This window comes from Mesoplodon bidens (genome assembly GCF_964165515.1).
Source record: "Mesoplodon bidens genome assembly, chromosome: 2".
Lineage (NCBI taxonomy): Eukaryota > Metazoa > Chordata > Mammalia > Artiodactyla > Ziphiidae > Mesoplodon > Mesoplodon bidens.
In genome coordinates, this window is record NC_138177.1 from 25540548 (window position 1) to 25558878 (window position 18331).

The 18331-nt window shown below is 37.0% G+C and overlaps 1 protein-coding gene across 3 annotated transcripts in view; it reads left to right on the top strand.

Moving 5' to 3' along the window:
* The window catches only part of MAEL (maelstrom spermatogenic transposon silencer), a gene marked incomplete at both ends in the record, with an annotated part of 38429 nt that extends 24080 nt beyond the window's left edge, over positions 1-14349 (top strand). For all 3 annotated transcript variants that reach the window (XM_081225039.1, XM_081225040.1, XM_081225041.1), the window contains 4 exons: positions 9553-9615; positions 10372-10504; positions 13541-13616; positions 14162-14349. In XM_081225039.1, the coding sequence (XP_081081165.1) occupies positions 9553-9615; positions 10372-10504; positions 13541-13616; positions 14162-14349 (460 nt within the window). The remainder of the gene's footprint in view (positions 1-9552; positions 9616-10371; positions 10505-13540; positions 13617-14161) is intronic.
* Positions 14350-18331: the final 3982 nt, after the last annotated feature.

Below are 18331 nucleotides of genomic sequence, written 5' to 3' on the forward strand. Positions count from 1 at the left end.
CAATTAGAATTTAAAACCATAGAGTTTTCCAGTTTTCTATTTTTGTATTGCCCTTCTGAGTGGAAAAACCTGGTGCTCAACATTTTTGTTTGTCCAGTCCTAGAATGCATTAAGTTGTTTTAGAATTAAGTGATACCACTTTTTAAAAAAGGCATATTAACAGTTTAGAATCTTCTTTCAGTTGTTTTAGTCTGAAGGTAGTCAAAATACTTTGTTCAGAAGTTATTGGAGTTGGTTCTTTTTTTCTCCTTCAGTGTGGTTAATTTATTCATTTGAAATATAGTTGTCTGTTTGCTTGTTTTATTCCATTTTTGGTTTTGCCCATCTTTGTTGGTTTTATTATATTTTGAATGTGGAATGTATTAGCATAGTTCAAACAAAGTATATTCAGAAGTATCTCTCTTCAGTCTAGCTCCATAAAGTTCCTTGGATTGCATTAACTTTATAAATTAACTTGGAAAACTGAAATCTTTATATAATGTTGAATTCTGTCCAAAGACAAGAGGTGTCTTTCCATTGTTCAGATCTGCTTTTGGGCCTTTCAAGTCTGTTTTAAAATTTTTCTCACACAGATTGTGCCTATCTGGGACTGGTGAATTTTTGTGGGGCAGTTCCCACAAAAATGTCTCTGTTTCTTCTATGAAAATTGATTTGATTAGGCTTTCTAACTTTAATGCAATCAATTTTGGTAATTGTAATTCCTTAGGAAATTATGCATTTTATATACGTTTCCAAATTTGTTTAAAATTAAGTCTGCAAACTAAGTAGTCTTTTATATTTTTTAAAATTCCTTGTTTCACTGGTTACTTATCTCATTGTTTCTTACATATTTGTGCTTCTACTTTTTTCCCCTAAATCATGCTAGCGTAGTGTATTGTCTATGTTTTTCAAAACAACAGTTTATTAGATCTGCTAATTTTCTGTTCCTCATTCATTTCTGCTTTTATATTCTTGGTACTTTGTGGTTCTTTTTTTTAGATTTTTGGACTCGGTATTTAGTTAATTTGGGTTTTTTTTTAAATTGGGAAGTGTTTAGTAGAGTGAATTTTCTCTTAAACATGTCTTGCAGTGCATCCCATAAGTTGTTGACACAGTATTTTGTCATTTTTAAAAAAAATTCTGTAGTTTCAGCTCTCTTTAACCCATGAGTTAATATGAGGCTTTTAAATGTCCAGATGGAAAGCCTTTTTGGTTTTTGTTAGTAAATTCTAGCATCTTTGCATTGTGATCAAAGTATTGTTTATAATATTTCTACCTTATGGAAGTTACTAGTGTTACTAGTGTTTTGTTTTGGTAACTAAATATATAATCAATTTTTGTGAATGTTTTGTGGGTATGTGAGAAGAATATGTGTTTATCAGGGTGCAACATTTGACAAGTATCCGTAAGCGCTACATTATTATGTTTAAATTGCCTTATCTCTTTATATTTTGTCTACTTGGTCTGTGTTATATTGACAGTGCTGTGAAGTCTCATTACTACTGTTTCCGTGTATGTCTCATTATATCTCCTACAGCTATAAGTGGCTGTGTTATTTGATGCCTTTACAGAAAAAGTTTGCTGAATCTTGATCTAGTAGATTGATCAAGGGCTCTTGGGAATGGCAGGAACTCTGTTCTTGCATGTTTAAAATGTTTTCTGTTGCTTTACATTTTATTTCCTTGAGTTTCTAGAAAGTACAGCTGCATTGTTGTTTTGCTTTATGTTGCTTTTTAGAAGTCTGTTCATTTAATTCTCTTGATCTTTTAAGTTTTTTTGCTCTTTTTGCCTGGAGACCTTAGGAATGGTTTTTCATCTTTAAAGTCTAATAGTTTTACTGGAATGTTTCTCTGAGTATATTACTGCAGGTCAGTTTTCCCAGGTGTTTGGCAGGCCCTTTTAGTATGCAGAATCAGGTCTAATTTCTGGAGATTTTTCTTAGATTGTAGTTTAATATTCTATTCCATTTAATTTTTCTTAAGGGTGTCCAATATATGTATGATTGGTCTTCTTTACCTTTCATTATGGTCACTTTTTCTGACCCTTATTTCTTCTTTCTTTATTCTCTTATTCTCATGGTAGTTTTCTGTTTTCTTCAGTTTCCCTTATTAACTTCTCATTTGAATCTGTTCTTCCTTAAGCAGTTTGTAATTCAGTTCTTTTCCTATATGATTTTTATTTCTTTCCTGAGTTTTGTCAACTCTTTTCTTCTTTCTGTTCTTAGTTTTGAAGTTTCTTATTCAGGCCATGTTTTCGTATCTTCAGAATTTTTGTTTAAGGATATTTAATTCATATATTAATAACAATGTAGAGTGTTATGTTTTAGTGTTGTTTTATAATTTTCGTCTCCATGTTTTTTTGGGGGGGTCGGGGATGGGGAGAGTTATCAACTATAGTGATTCTCATTTTCTGTTTACCTCTTGCAGTGGCTTTCTGTTGTTCGTTTGCATTTCTTGGACAGGGCTGTTTATTTGGGGTGGTTTGAGATCTGTAGTTCAAGTGCTTCCTCTTCTGTCAGTGTAGCAAAGTATGGTTTCTTTGAATGCTTTCAGAGTGGTGGCAGTGTGGTTGTGGGTCTTTCCATTTTTTTTCCTGCTTTCTTTGTCCTGGAGAATCCTAAGTTTCCCCCTCTGTGCTTTTTTCCCCCCTTCACACAGTCTCTAAAGGACTCCTTCCCTTCCTCTTGCCCTCTGCTGCCCAGAAACAATGCCTTCCAGGCTGCCTTTTAGAGTCTTCAGGCACTTTTAAGTCAGTTTCCTGTAGCCAGTGCCCTGATCTACCAGGATTCTAAATATTTATCAACCATCTCATTGTGGGAATGGTTGTAATTTAATCTTGGGCTCTCGATTTCCCTTCTCTCTCTTCCCCCATGTTCTCTGGGCTCCACCCTCTCTATAAAGCTATATAGAGGCTTGGGTGTGAACTTGAGAAATGACTGCATTGGAAAGTAAGGATTTTCTTTTGGTAATTGAGTCTTGTAGTCTTGTAGTTATGCTTCTCTTAGTTATGCTGCAGGTATATACTTTGTTTTGTTTAATCTTGTTAGGCTTAAAAGTTTATGGATGATGTGTTAGGATATTTGGATTTATGTACCATTGCCTCAGCTACTGGCTAAAGTATTCCTAAAATTTCACATTCAAAATCATTCATTGTCCATGTTTTCATACATTGTTGTCTCTGTGCCATCCAGGGTGGTGATGTGGCATTTCTTAAAAGGGAATTGTACTATTGTCTCTGGATTTTCTCCTGAGCCACTGACAGACACCTTTCCTGCAAGTTTTGATGCTGGTTCTTTCTTGATCTTATCAGATGATACCAGTAGAAGGTTTCAGAGACAAACCAATACTTTCTCAATGGTTTATTGACTAAAATGTTGAAGGATTACAGTTGTTTGGTTATCCAGAATAATACTCAAAGATATATGCAGAACAGAAACAGATTCACAGATATAGAAAACAAACTAGTGGTTACCAAAAGGACGAGGGTGGAGGGAGGGACAAATTTAGGGATATGGGATTAACAGATACAAACTAATATATATGTAATAGATGAACAACAAGGATATACTGTAGAGCACAGGGAATTGTACCATTATCTAGTAATAACCTGTAATGGAATATAATCTGCAAAAATACTGAATCACTAAGCTGTATACCTGAAACTAACATAATATTGTAAATCAACTATACTGCAATAAAAACAAAAATAAAAATAAAATACTACATACCACTGCTTTAAAAAATAATAAATTTGTACATGTTTAGGCAATGGCAGCTATTTCTAGACTGACCAATAGCAGTTGTAGAATACCTTAAATTGTATGATGCAGTCCAATAAATGCATTCAGTTAAAACGTGAAAAAATCATGTTTTAGAATAGAAGAAATGGTGTTGAGTCTCAGAGTATGTATAGGCTGCAAACAAGGGTAGAGTAGCTTTGGTGTTAAGACATTTTTGGAGGTCTGTGCCATGGGATTTTATTAAAGATAGAACCTGTTACATAGTACTTTAAGAACTTTAATAATAACTGCTTTGGAAAGGATGGGTCTACCTTTTCCTGAGCTTCATAATATTGTAAGATTCCAATATATAGTATTTTACAAGGGAGTTTTGGTTGTAGCGGACAATAGGAACTGTTGTTAGAATCTGTTAGTTAATATAAGCAGATAGGACTCTTTTCAAACACTGCTCTTAAACTTCTACTTAAAGGACATTAAAGTTTGTAATAAATTTTTGATAAATGTTGTCTCTAGCTCTAGGAGAAATGGGTGGGTTTTATATTGGTGAAATAGAATACAGTTACACAAAAAGTATCAGAATCTTAAATAAGCAGGCTGTTAATGACTGTCATGTTACTTTGAAGGCTAGAGTATAAGCTTTATAGATACCCCATTCTCCTTGTTGCTTCCTGTCATAATTGTCCTTGGATTAATTCACTGTGACCTGCTGACTGAAACAAGGCAGCTTTTATTTAATCAACGAATATTTATTGAGCATCTCCTCTGTCCCTGTGAGCAGAGATTTGGGTTGAAGGAAGGACCTCTCCAAGAGAAGAAAATGGCCAAAACAGTGACTCGGGAATGAAAGCATAGAGACGGTTTAAGAAAAAAACAGTGAGTCAGTTTGACTAGAGCAAAGAGCATCTGTAACTGTCGGATGACAGTGGTTCCTGAGAAAGGGAAAGGCAGGGTTATCCTTGAAAAGGAGAAGAAACTTAACCCTGAAATAAGAGGAAAAGAGATCACTGAGACCTTTGGAAGTCAAGAGGAAAAGCGTGTAAAAGACCTTTATGCTGCACATTATTTTAGTGAATGAGGTGGTGGTGAAACTTTGGGAGTAAGTTGCGAACTTAGCAGACATATTCACTTACAACCTTATGTTTCTACTTTGGAGTGGAATTTCATAAAAGAAACGTTGGAAATGCATTCAAGTTGAAGCTATATTTCAGGCTGCATAATGAATATTAATAGCGTAACAGAGTGCACAGAGCTGTTCTGATAATCATTAGATTTTTAGAATATGAATCTTCCTTTGCTAGAAAATACACTCATATTTTGGGATGATTGGAGGAAGAGGACCAATAAGTATAAATGAAAACACATCCAAATAATGTCATTTTTAATAGTATAACTAGATTTGGAGACGTTTTTCCCTGGAGTCAGACTTGAATGGGTTTTTTGTTGTTGTTGTTGTAGTTTGTTTTAATACTGTGATACATTGTTAGTTTTTTAACTGCTTTCATTTAAAATATGATCTCCAATGGAAAATGTGTGTATGAAGTAGGTACTCTTGGGGATTAAGTTCTGAACAAGGAGCAAAACTAACTGGAAATTTAAAATTACTTGATTTCGTGTGGGCATGTAAGGACTTAGATTTTTTGTTTGTTTTTTTATTGGAGTACAGTTTACTTAAAATGTTGAGTTAGTTTCAGATGTATAGCAAAGTGATTCAGTTATACATATATCTATTCTTTTTCAGATTCTATTTCCCATATAGGTTATTACAGAGTACTGAATAGAGTTCCCTGTATGTCCTCGTTGATTATATATTTTACATATAGTAATGTATATATGTTAATCCCAGCCTCCTGATTTATCCCCCCCCCGCCACCTTTGCCCTTTGGTAACCATAAGTTTGTCTTCTAAGTCTATGAGTCTGTTTCTGTTTTGTAGATAAGTTCATTTGTATCAATTTTTTTAGATTCCACATATAAGCAATATCATATATTTGTCTTTCTGCCGGGCTTATTTACTTAGTATGATATCTCTAGGTTCATCCATGTGGCTGCAAATGGCATTATTTCATTCTTTATGGCTAATATTCCATTCTATATGTGTATCACATCCTCTTTATCCATTCCTCTGTCGGTGGACATTTAGGTGGCTTCCATGTCTTGGGTATTGGAAATAGTGCTGCAGTGAACATTGGGGTGCATGTATCTTTTCGAAATATGGTTTTCTCTGGATATATGCCCAGGAGTGGGATTGCTGGATCATATGAGAGCTCTAATTTTAGTTTTTTAAGGAACCTCCATATTCTTCTCCATAGTGGTTGTACCAATTTACATTCCCACCAACAGTGTAGGAGGGTTCCCTTTTCTCCACACCCTGTCCAGCATTTATTGTTCGTAAACTTTCTGATGATGACCATTCTGACTAGGGTGAGGTGATACCTCATAGTTTTGATTTGCATTTCTCTAATAATTAGTGGTGTTGAGCATCTTTTCATGTGCTTTTTGGCCATCTGTATGTCTTCCTTAGAGAAATGTCTCTTTAGATCTTCTGTCCATTTTTTGATTGGGTTGTTTGCTTTTTTGACAGAGCTGCATGAGCTGTTTGTGTATTTTGGAGATTAATCCCTTGTTGATCACTTCATTTTCAAATATTTTCTCCCATACTGTGGGTTGTCTTTTTGTTTTGTTTATGGTTTCCTTTGCTGTGCAAAAGCTTTTAAGTTTAATTAGGTCCCATTTGTTTATTTTGTTTCTATTTTCATTACTCTAGGAGATGGATCCAAAAAAATATTGCTGCAACTTATGTCAAAGAGTGTTCTGCCTATGTTTTCCTCTAAGACTTTTATAGTATACAGTCTTACATTGAGGTCTTTAATCCATTTTGAATTTATTTTTGTGTATGGTGTTAGAGAATGTTCTAATTTCATTCCTTTACATGTGGTTGTCCAGTTTTCCCAGCACCACTTATTGAAGAGACTGTCTTTTCTCCATTATATGTTCTTGCCTTCTTTGTCGTAGGTTAATAGATCATAGGTGTGTGGGTTTACTTCTGAGCTTTCTTTCCTTTTTAAGCATTTTTTTCTTTTTAAGCATTGTAATTTATTTTTCATTGAAGTAAAGTTGAATTACAATGTTGTGTCAATTACTGCTGTGCAGCAGTGACTCAGTTTTATACACACACACACACACACACACACACACACATTCTTTTTCACATTCTTTTCCATTATGGTTTATCACAGGATGTTGAATATAGTTCCCTGTGCTATCCAGTAGGACCTTGTTGTTTACCCATTCTATGTATACACCAGTTTGCATCTGCTAATCCAGAACTCCCACTCCTACCTTCTCCAACCCTCCTCCCCCTTGGCAACCACCAGTCTATTTTCTATGTCCCTGATGTTTTTTCTGTTTCATAGATAGGTTCATTTGTGTCATATTTTAGATTCTACCTATAAGGGATATCATATGGTATTTGTCTTTATCTTTCTGACTTACTTCACTTAGTATGATAATCTCTAGGTCTATCCATGTTGCTGCAAATGACATTTCATTCTTTTTTATAGCTGAGTAGTATTCCATTGTATTTATGTACCATATCTTCTTTACCATTCATCTGTTGATGGACATTTAGGTTGTTTCCATGTCTTGGCTGTTGTGAATAGTGCTGCTCTGAACACAGGGGTACATGTATCTTTTTGAATTGTAATTTTGTCTGGATATAGGAGTTGGATTGCTGGATCATGTGGTAATTCTATTTTTAGTTTTGTGAGGAACATCCTATACTGTTTTCCACCATGGCTACACCAACTTACATTACCACCAACTGTAGGAAGTTTCCCTTTTCTCCACACCCTCTCCAGCATTTAACTGTTTGTGGACATTTTAATGGTGGCCGTTCTGACTGGCATGAGGTGGTACCTCATTGTAGTTTTTATTTGCATTTCTCTGATTTGTGATGTTGAGCATCTTTTCGTCTTTAATTTTTGCCAGTTCTATTACTGTGTGTCTCAGCATGCTCCTCCTTGGGTTTATCCTGCCTGGGACTCTGCACTTCCTGGACTAGGTGACTGTTTCTTTTCCCACGTTAGGGAAGTTTTCAATTATTATCTCTGCAAATTTTTTCTCATTCTAGACTCCTATAATGTAAACATTGGTGCATTTAATGTTGTCCCAGAGGTCTCTTAAACTGTCCTCATTTCTTTTTATTCTTTATCCTGTTCCACAGCAGTGATTTCCACCATTCTGTCTTCCCGCTCACTTATCCATTCTACTTCATTTATTCTGCTATTTATTTCATCTAGTGTATTTTTCATTTCAGTTATTGTTCAGCTCTGTTTATCTTCTAGCTCTTTGTTAAAACATTTCTTGTATCTTCTTGGTCTGTGCCTCCATTTTTTTTCTGAGATCTTGGACTGTCTTTACTATCATTACTCTGAATTCTTTTTCAGGTAGACTGCCTATTTCCACTTCACTTAGTTGTTGTTCTGAGGTTTTATCTTGTTCCTTCCTCTGGAACATATTTCTTTGCCATCTCATTTTGTGTAGCTTTCTGTGTTTGTAGTCCCACAGGCTGCAGGATTGTAGCTCCTCTTGCTTCTGGTGTCTGCCCCCTGGTGGGTGAGGCTGGTCTAAGAGGCTTGTGCAGGCCTCCCAGTGGGAGGGACCAGTGCCTTGATTTAGGTTTAGTTTTAACTTAAGCCTTCATTTTAGAGTTAGTTTCATTAATCATATTTATTGAATCACTTTTTGTAAAATCAGTGGGAAATTCTTAATCTTATTTTTAGATAGCCTTCCATTCAGTTAAATAACAAGTGCAGATAATGGACTTTTTACACTTACTGTTTAGCATGTTTATAATTTCTAAGTGAAAATTTTTGCTAAGTTTAGGGAAGGTTTCTATTATGCAGGTAGTGCTGTTCTGAGTCTCGAATAACTTATGCACTCAGGGGAAAGATATACAGGTTTATAGTGGCTCTCATCATGAAAGTATGTTGTTGGTCATTTCCTCTCCAACATTCCCTCTTGAGGTCTTCACCTCAACATCCACTCCTCAGTGACACCTTTCCTGCCTACCTTATCTAAAATGTCACCCTTCTCTTGCATTTCATGTCTTTTTATTGTTTTTTTCCTTCTTAGAACTCATCTAACTTACTATGTTATTATACCTACATATCTTTTGATCTGATTTCCCCATTAAAAAGTAAGTTTTGTGTGCATAAGAGTTTGTGGGGCCTCCCTGGTGGCGCAGTGGTTGAGAGTCCACCTGCCGATGCAGGGGATGCGGGTTCGTGCCCCAGTCTGGGAGGATCCCATATGCCGCGGAGCGGCTGGGCCCGTGAGCCATGGCCGCTGGGCCTGCGCGTCCGGAGCCTGTGCTCCGCAACGGGAGAGGCCACGACAGTGAGAGGTCCGCGTACCGCAAAAAAAAAAAAAAAAAAAAAGAGTTTGTGTTTCATTCTGTACTGTATCCCTGATGCCTAGGACCATGCCTGGTAAGTAGTATGTCCTCAGTAAATGTGTGTTTAATGAGTATATGTTAACTATAGTCTATATATAGATTTTCTATATATATATAAATCTATATATAGATTTTCAAGGTAAAATCTGTTATAGCTGTGTGTTTGCAATGCATCATGAATTTGCATCAGAGGAGGTAACATTAAAAACTTGTTTTTTAAAAAATCTTTTTGTATGTTAAATTAGAAACCTTAATCTTTGAGTAATAGTTGAAATCATTTAAGAAACTGACACTAAGGTAGAAATCTGGCACATAAAAACCCATAAGCAGTGCTGCTTCAGTTAGATGAGGATATTAAAGTCTTTTTTTTTTCCGTACAGGTGCAAGTGGCATGAAGAAAATGATATTCTCCTCTGTGCTTTAGCTGTTTGCAAGAAAATTGCGTAAGTTGGAGAAAGGAGTTTCTTCCTAATGCTCTGTTCTGCACTGAATTCTTTGCAACTTTGCTTGTTGTTGCTTCGGCATTCAGGGTTCATCCCTGTTTACCTCTATTTCCACAACTGTCTTTTAAAGCAGAGGTTTTTTTTAATCATGTTACTTGTATTCTTCTGCCCATGTCACTACTTGTCTGGCGGTTACCACCTGAGCAGTTTGAGCCTTCAGAAGCACTTACTGAAAATTTTTTCTTCTAGGATTCCTGTAGGAAAGCGAAGTTCCCTACTGTCATTAAGAACAGCACTTCCTTGTGAAGGTGCTCCAAAAATATAGACCCTTTTCTCCTCATTTTGTAGGGAAAGTACCTGCAGCCTCAGCTCTGGGGAAGCTCTGGTAATCCCTTTACACAGCTGATGATAGTTGGTTCTGAGGATGAGTACGTGTTTCTGAGTTTTAGCCCTATTGCTGGTGTTGCCTCTCCCTGCCTGAAATGTTTGAGAAGTCTGGTGCTCTTTACCCTCATTCCCACTCACTTATAATGAATCTGAAAGTTTATTTGGTAATCCAAGTATTGCTTACCAGTAACGACTAGTTTTATGATATGTACTGCTACCTATTCCCATTTTTTTCTCCAAATCTCTAAATTTCTTTTTTCCCAATTTACAACATCTCACATGCTTTGTCAGAAATTTTTTAAATGTGAATGCTTTTAGAATGAATTAGATAAGATTCTGATAATAAGCATTTTAAATTCCTTTTTAAAGCTACTGCATCAGTAATTCTCTGGCCACTCTCTTTGGAATCCAGCTCACAGAGGCTCATGTACCACTCCAAGATTATGAGGCCAGCAATAGTGTGACACCCAAAATGGTTGTATTGGATGCAGGGCGTTACCAGGTAAGGAGCTGACTTTTCAGGGCTGCTAGTCTCTCAAGATCAGGCCTTTGTTTGGTTCTCTCTTCTGTGAAAAAATTTTTTTTGATCCTTCATGGAATGTCAGTTTTTAATCCAGTTGGATCTTACAAAAAATCCTTTTTCTTCCTTGTATATTTTCCTACTGTACTTAACAAAGAAAATTAAAATTAGCATTAGTGTTTATACAAAACACATCCAAACATTTATTCCAAAAATTATGTGATACACATTTTTGAAGTAGATATTTTAAATATAAGACCTGATTCAGGATTTGATTAGAGGCTATCTAATTTCCCTACCACCCCTCTTCCCTCCTTGGTATTTACTTACTAGTAGGCCTCTCTACACTACCGAGAGCATAGCAATTAAGAGTATGGGCTCTCAAGTTAGAATTCCTAAATTTCACTTCAGGCTCTGCTAGACATAGGCTGTGTGACTCTCTGCAAGTTATTTGAACTTTCTGTGCTGATTCCTTATCTGTAGGACAAGAATAATAATAAGGTCTAGTAGTCATCGTAGGATTAAATGCAGCAGTATATGAGAGTACTAAGATCTCTGACTTAGTAACATTTATTATCTACTATGTTCTATTTTTAAATAGTTAATAGAATAGTGAAAAGGGAACCCCAAAATGGAATGAACTATTGATAAAACAACTATTAGGATCAATCTCAAAGGCATTACTTACGCTTAGCAAAAGCAGCAGTCTCAAAAGGTTATGTAATGTATGATTCCGTTTATATGACATTGTTAAATACAAATGATAATGATGAACATATGACATTGTTAAATACAAATGATAATGATGAACATATCAGTGGTTCCCAGGGGTTAGGGGAGGAGGGTATGCCTGTAAAGGGATAGGAAGTTTTTGAGGTGATAGGATGGCCCTGTATCCTGATTGCAATGGTGGTTTCACGAATCTCTTCATTTGTTAAAACTCGTAGAAATGTACACACCAAAGAAGTCTGTCTTACTCCATGATAATTTTAAAAATAAAAAAGAGAGCTCTCCATGTAATCTCTGGGCAAGACTCTTCTCTCTCCTGTCTACTGTTAACCCTTAACCCAGTGGTTCTCCACTAGGACCTATTTTGTGTCCTTCAGGGGACATGTGGCAACACTTGGATACATTTTTGGTTGTCACAGCTTGGGAGGGGGTGCTACTGGCATACAGCGGGTAGATAGATACCAGTAAGCCTGCTAAACACCTGACTATGTACAGACAGCCTCCTGAACAAAGTATTATTTAGCCTAAAATGTCAATAGTACCCAGGATGAGAAACACTGCCTTAGCCCCATCATCACCATCTGTGTTGAGACTACCAGATTTAGTCTCATTACCCCTCTTTTCATTGTTCACATCAGTCACTATGGAAGCTCAGGATACCTAGATCCTTGCTCATCTCCCACACTCATCTTGTTAAGCTGATTCTGTTTTTCAGCCTTCCCCAACTCCTGAAAAACTTTGTGGGTCTTCTCAATCTCAGTTATCAGCAAAATCTCATGTCTTCAACCTCCTCTTGGGAAGGTCTGTTTTCCTCCTTGGTTGTAACTAAAACTTGGCTGTCCTCTAAAGATACTGCTTCCCTGTTAGCAACACTTTTTTTTTTTTCCTCATTTATCACGGGCTTAGATTTGAAGTAGTTGTCCTTGTTTAAGTTTGTGGCCTCTAGACTTCTTTCTGCCTTCTCCCTAAAATCCCTAGGCTTTGAATCACATGCCATTCAGGCTGTAGTACCTGATAACCCCTTCTTGGAGTCAATAGGCCCCTGAGTTGGTCATCCTCATTCTTAGAGCAACACTGAGCCAGGAGATCAAACAATATTCCTGGCAGAATTCTTGATTTCAGTTTCCCCATAGATGATCCTTCCAGCTGCCTGACATTTCAGTTCCTTGATTTGCCCTTCTCCAGTGATCCTGTCCCCTGCCATACATCAAGTATCCACTCCTGTGATCATATTCTAGGCCCCAATGGCATCTCCCCATAAGCTCAATTTCAAGCATCCTACTCTGGGACTACCACTGTCTTTCTCTGGTACAACAGTGCCAACAGTTCTTTGATCTCTCCTGGGACCTTCAATTCATTGTATGCCTCCACTGTTCTGCCCTCCTTCACAGGGTCACTGCATGGCACAACTCCAGGGGTACCATTCACACATAGACAGGTGCTTCAGCCTTGTGTCTCCTCTCCCCACCTTGCCCTTCACCTCCTTCCTTCCCAGGTTAGAGTCCTTGCTCCATTAGTTTCACTCACACTATGAACTCCACTGGCCCTTCATTCTTCATCATAGTTGGTTGACAAACACTAACCCTGATTAAATCAACTCTTCACCTACTCTGTTACACATTTGAAGCTAACCGAGGCTGAAAAGAGACTACCATACTGACTGGTGTTATTAAATATTCATCACCACCAACCTCAGGTGAGCCCTTAACCTTGCCTGGCATTGTCCATTTCTCTAGTTTGATTAATCTCCCACTCTCCTAGATAGTTATTTCTCACCTTCTCTCACTTCAAACTTCCATCACCTCTTCCTTCATCCTTGTTCTAGCTGATGCTTGTATCCCCTCCTTCTCTGAGAAAATAGAAGCAATCGAGGTTTTCCATATATTCCTACCATTGCATCTACCATATACTCTAATAATGCATGAATTGTCTGTGTTTCTGTCTAAGACCAATCCTTATATTTCTCTATTAGATCTCATTCTCTGACCTACCTAAGGACATGGCTCTAATAATTTCATCAGGGTTTCTCTCTGTTCTGAGTCATTCTTATCAGGAAACCTGCTATAATCTCATGTATTTTTTTAAAAAAACCAACCCTTTCTTGACCCTGTAATTTCCCCTCAAAGATTGCCCTCTGCTCCCCTTCACAGCAGTGCTCTTCACAAGTTGATCAGACATTGGAAAAGTGGGTGTTAGTTTGTATTTAAAGAGTAATTTGAAGTAGATGATCCAATAATAAGAAATATGTTTTCCCCTGGTCTTTGTTGTTGTTGTTGTTGTTACTTATAGAAGCTAAGGGTTCAGAGTCCAGGATTCTCTCATTCCAGCTCTTCTAATCAGGAACAGAGATCAAACACACCCACTGGTAAGCATCTTATATTTAATAAGAAGGCACCTCAAAGAGTTTAGGGTCTTCTTATGATCCTGGGGTATGATACTTAAAACAGATGATCTAAGTTGGCTTTAGGGTATAAGAATATTGTTGAATTGGGAGTTTTATTTGGCATAAGCACTTAATTTGGATATGTAGATTTTTGTATCACTTTGATAAAATTTAATTTATTCTTCAGAATTTTGTTCAGGGCATTTAAAATAAAACCTATTACTTTTGTAGCAGCTGTAGTTTTATAGTTTTGATATGAGGGTGTCTTTGGGGGAAATGGGAAAGTTTAAAAAAGCTAGTGACGTGAAATTTCACGTGGTCCCTGAAGAACTTCAATTAAGGTTTCCAGGACTTAAAAAGAATATTCTTGTTCAGCCTTTTTGCCTTTACTCTAAGAACTATCTCACCTATTGACGATCCGTTTAATCATGGCTTAGTGAAAAGGCCTGCAGTAGGATGAGTCAATTGAGGGAATCTCTAAGACTATAAAATTGCTATATTTCTTTTCTGTATTTTTAATATCCTAGGTGACTCCCCATCTGGGGTGAAAATTTCTGGCCAAAACAGCAGTGTTCAGGGAAGAGGGATTACCCGCTTACCAGAGAGCATCTCCAATTCCTCCAGCAATATCCACGAATTCTCCAACTGTGAGACTTCACTCTCACCTTACATGTCCCAAAAAGATGGATACAAATCTTTCTCTTCCTTATCTTAATGATGATACTTTTTTCAGTTTCTGGAAGAACAACGGACCCGACTTCCCTTCTGACTACAGTCATATTAAACAGATCATATCAACAATAAATGTCACTACTATAAAAACTACTTAATTTGTAAGGAAATTCTGTTTCATAGATTGAAAATAATTGTGGTTGGAGAAGATCTTGGCATTTTTGCTTTTTTCTTGAGGGCTTGTTCTACTTTCTGACTGTATTATGGGAATGCCATTAAAGTTTTGAGTCCTATAAGAATAAAACTAGCTTTTTCAGAGTTGTGCTTTTGGGAATGTTATATTTTGGTATCTTTTCTCCACAATAAAAGTATTAAGTATCTGTTATGAAAGGTTTTAAAATAGTTTTAATCTATTTCTTTCCATTATGGAAATGTGGAACTGTACCCTTGAGACCTGCAGCTATTTTCATTGCAAATATCTAAGAAAATCAGCCTTTAACAAAAATAAAGTTTTGCTACTTAGTCTTTGAAATATGCTGACTTTGGCAAAAGTCATTTGAAGGATGAGAAGCCAAAAAGAGATTATGTAATTTTCCCCAAATAACATGGCTAGATAGTGACCAGATTCCAGGTCCACTTGACCACAAAGCTCTTTGCATATACTAAGCAGATGTATATTGAGTCAAGTATGTGCCCTGTTTGTGACTGAATTAAACTGGCTCATGTTCGCCACTCATGCTGTTATATAGCCCTGGAGTAGGAGAAGAGCTGTAGTAACGCTTTTTACTTGGAACCACAGTAAGACCATACATGGCAGTGGCAGAGATAGCATTCCAATTTAGGTCTGTTTGGCTCAAAACCCTAGAGAATCACTTGGTGTCTGTCGTAGGACTCTGGTTTATCTTAATACCCATACTCTCCTTTACTAACTACTGAGTACCTAATTTGTGGATACACACACACACACACACACACATATCATCTTGTAAAATCCTTAATAACCACTCTGAGGAAGGAGGTACCTCCATTTTACAGACACACACAGAACTCAGATTCAGGCCGTATAGTTACTTTCTGGAGGAATTGTTAATCAGGTCTGACTCCAAAGACCATGTTACCCATATCCACACTTTAACCTCCTGTTCATCTATTTCTGATAATCAGATCTTTAAACAAAGAATAGCTCATTGAATGTAAGTTTATTTACTGCATTTTCTACTAGCAGATTGTTTTTAAATCTTACATATAAGCTTTGAGACCATTTTATCTTTCTTCAAATTCACTATGACAGTAATTGGGTTGGCTTCAAAAGTGGAGGGAAAGGGCTTCCCTGGTGGCGCAGTGGTAAAGAATCCACCTGCCAATGCAGGGGACACAAGTTCGAGCCCTGGCCCAGGAAGATCCCATGTGCTGTGGAGCAGCTAAGCCCGTGAGCCACAACTACTGAGCCTGCGTGCTACAACTACTGAAGCCCGTGCACCTAGAGCCTGTGCTCAGCAGCAAGAGAAGCCACTGCAATGAGAAGCCTGCACACTGCAAGGAAGAGTGTTCCCTGCTTGCCGTAACTAGAGAAAGCCCACGTGCAGCAGCGAAGACCCAATGCAGCCAAAAATAAATGAATAAAATCTATTTTTTTTAAAAGTGGAGGGAAAGCCTAAAATTATAATTCAGAGCTATGGCCTCAGGTACCTAAGACTTGTTCTGTGCCATATGACTTTAATCTGGTGTTAATCATTCAACTTGTATTTTAAAAATTTTGCTGGTTGTGCTGTACTTTTGCGGTATATTATAATATGTCAAACCAAAACAATTCAGTAGGCCCCACGTCTTTATTTTAGAAGAATAACTGGTCTTTCCCTTCAGAGATAATTAAAACTCTAAACTATATTAGTAGTAAAATTCAAATGGCTGTCTTCTCAAACTCCTGTGTCCTGTATTTTCAAAATTCTTTTGGCAGTAAATTCAAAAGTAATAACTACCCTTCAAGAAGACCTGATGAATGATAACATATTCTGGTTGAAGGTGATTTCTGCTGCAACTCCAGTAGCATTTTCTTTGTATTATCTGACAATACTTAACAGCTTTTAATTACTGTTGAGTTCATGACCTATCATCTCTTACCCAATCACAAACTTTGTGGTGCCCATATTTCTGTATGAGAAAAGTGTTCAGTACATGTTAGAATAATTGTCATTGGAAGTAATGGAGAAGGTATGCCAGAATTTCATTTCCACATCAAATGATAAAGTATTCCATGAGTAAAGGAGCCCACCTTTCTTATGAACTTCATTCCCATTCCTTTCCTCAAAACTAAATGATTAACTTTGTTTAGTGAGCATGTTTTAAGGCTTTACTGACAGCTGGGTTAAAAATACTAAGAAGACTAAAGATGTTGCCCCTGCCTTCGAGAAACTCAGTTTCATAGGGGCAGTAAACAATGCTGTACTAAAAGTAGTAGACACATAGATCAATGGAATAGAATTGAAAATCCAGAAATAAACCATCTATATCAATTGACTTTTAATTTAAAAGTGCCAAAACCATTCAATGGGGGAAATGATAGTCTTTTCAACAAGTGGTACTGGGACAACTGGATATCTACATTCAAAAGTGTGAATTCGGGGCTTCCCTGGTGGCGCAGTGGTTGAGAGTCCACCTGCCGATGCAGGAGACACGGGTTCGTGCCCCGGTCCGGGAAGATCCCACATGCCGCGGAGCGGCTGGGCCCGTGAGCCATGGCCGCTGAGCCTGCGCGTCCGGAGCCTGTGCTCCGCAGCGGGAGAAGCCACAACAGTGAGAGGCCCGCGTACCGCAAAAAAAAAAAGTGTGAATTCGGACCTTAACCATTCACAAAAATTAACTCAAAATGGATGAAAGACCTAAATGTAAGAGCTAAAACTATATACAACTCCTAGAAGAAAATATGAGTAAATCTTCATGACTTTGGATGAGGCGATGGTTTCTTAATAGGACACTGAAAACACAAATAACCAGAGAAAATATATATAAATTGGACTTCATCAAAATTAAGTCCAGAAAAAGTGTCCTTGTGTGTGTTAAAGGACATTATTAAGAAAGTAAAAGGACAACCCACAGAATGGAAGAAAATATTGGGTTGGCCAAAAAGTTCGTTTGGGTTTTTCCATGAGATGTTACCAGAAAACCCAAACTTTTTGGCCAACCCAAAATTTACATTTATCTAGCAAGGTCTAGTGTACAGAATATATAAAGAACTTTTACAACTCAACAATAAAGAGACAATCTAATTTTAAAGTGTGTTAGGTGTCTCTCAAGGTCTTTTGAACATATTTTAAATTGGGTTCTTTTTTTATTGTTGAGTTTTGAGAGTTCTTTGTACGAGAAAGATAACAGTCCTTTAAATAAACAACCTAATCTTACACCTAAAGCAACTAGAGAAAGAAGAACAAAGTCCAAAGTGCATAGAAGGAAAGAAATCATAAAGATGAGAGCAGAAATAGGAAGAAAGCAATAGAAAAGGTCAATGAAACTAAAAGCTGGTTCTTTGAAAAGGTAAACAGAATTAATAAACCTTCAACCAGACTCATCAAGAAAAAAAGGGAGAGGGCTCAAATCAACAAAATTAGAAATGAAAAAGGAGAAGTTACAGTGGACATCACAGAAATACAAAGGATCATAAGCAACTATATAAGCAACTACATGCCAGTAAAATGGACAACCTAGAAGAAAGGGACAAATTCTTAGAAAGGTACAACCTTCCAAGACTGAACCAGGAAGAAATAGAAAATATGAACAGACCAATCACAAGCACTGAAATTGAAACTGTGATTTAAAAACTGCCAACAAACAAAAGTCCAGGACCAGATGGCTTCACAGGTGAATTCTATCAAACATTTAGAGAAGAGTTAACAACTTGCTGAAACTTCCAAAAAATGGCAGAGTAAAGAACACTTCCAAGCTCATTCTATGAGGCCACCATCACCCTGATACCAAAACCAGACAAAGATACCACAAAAAAAGAAAATTACAGGCCAATATCACTGATG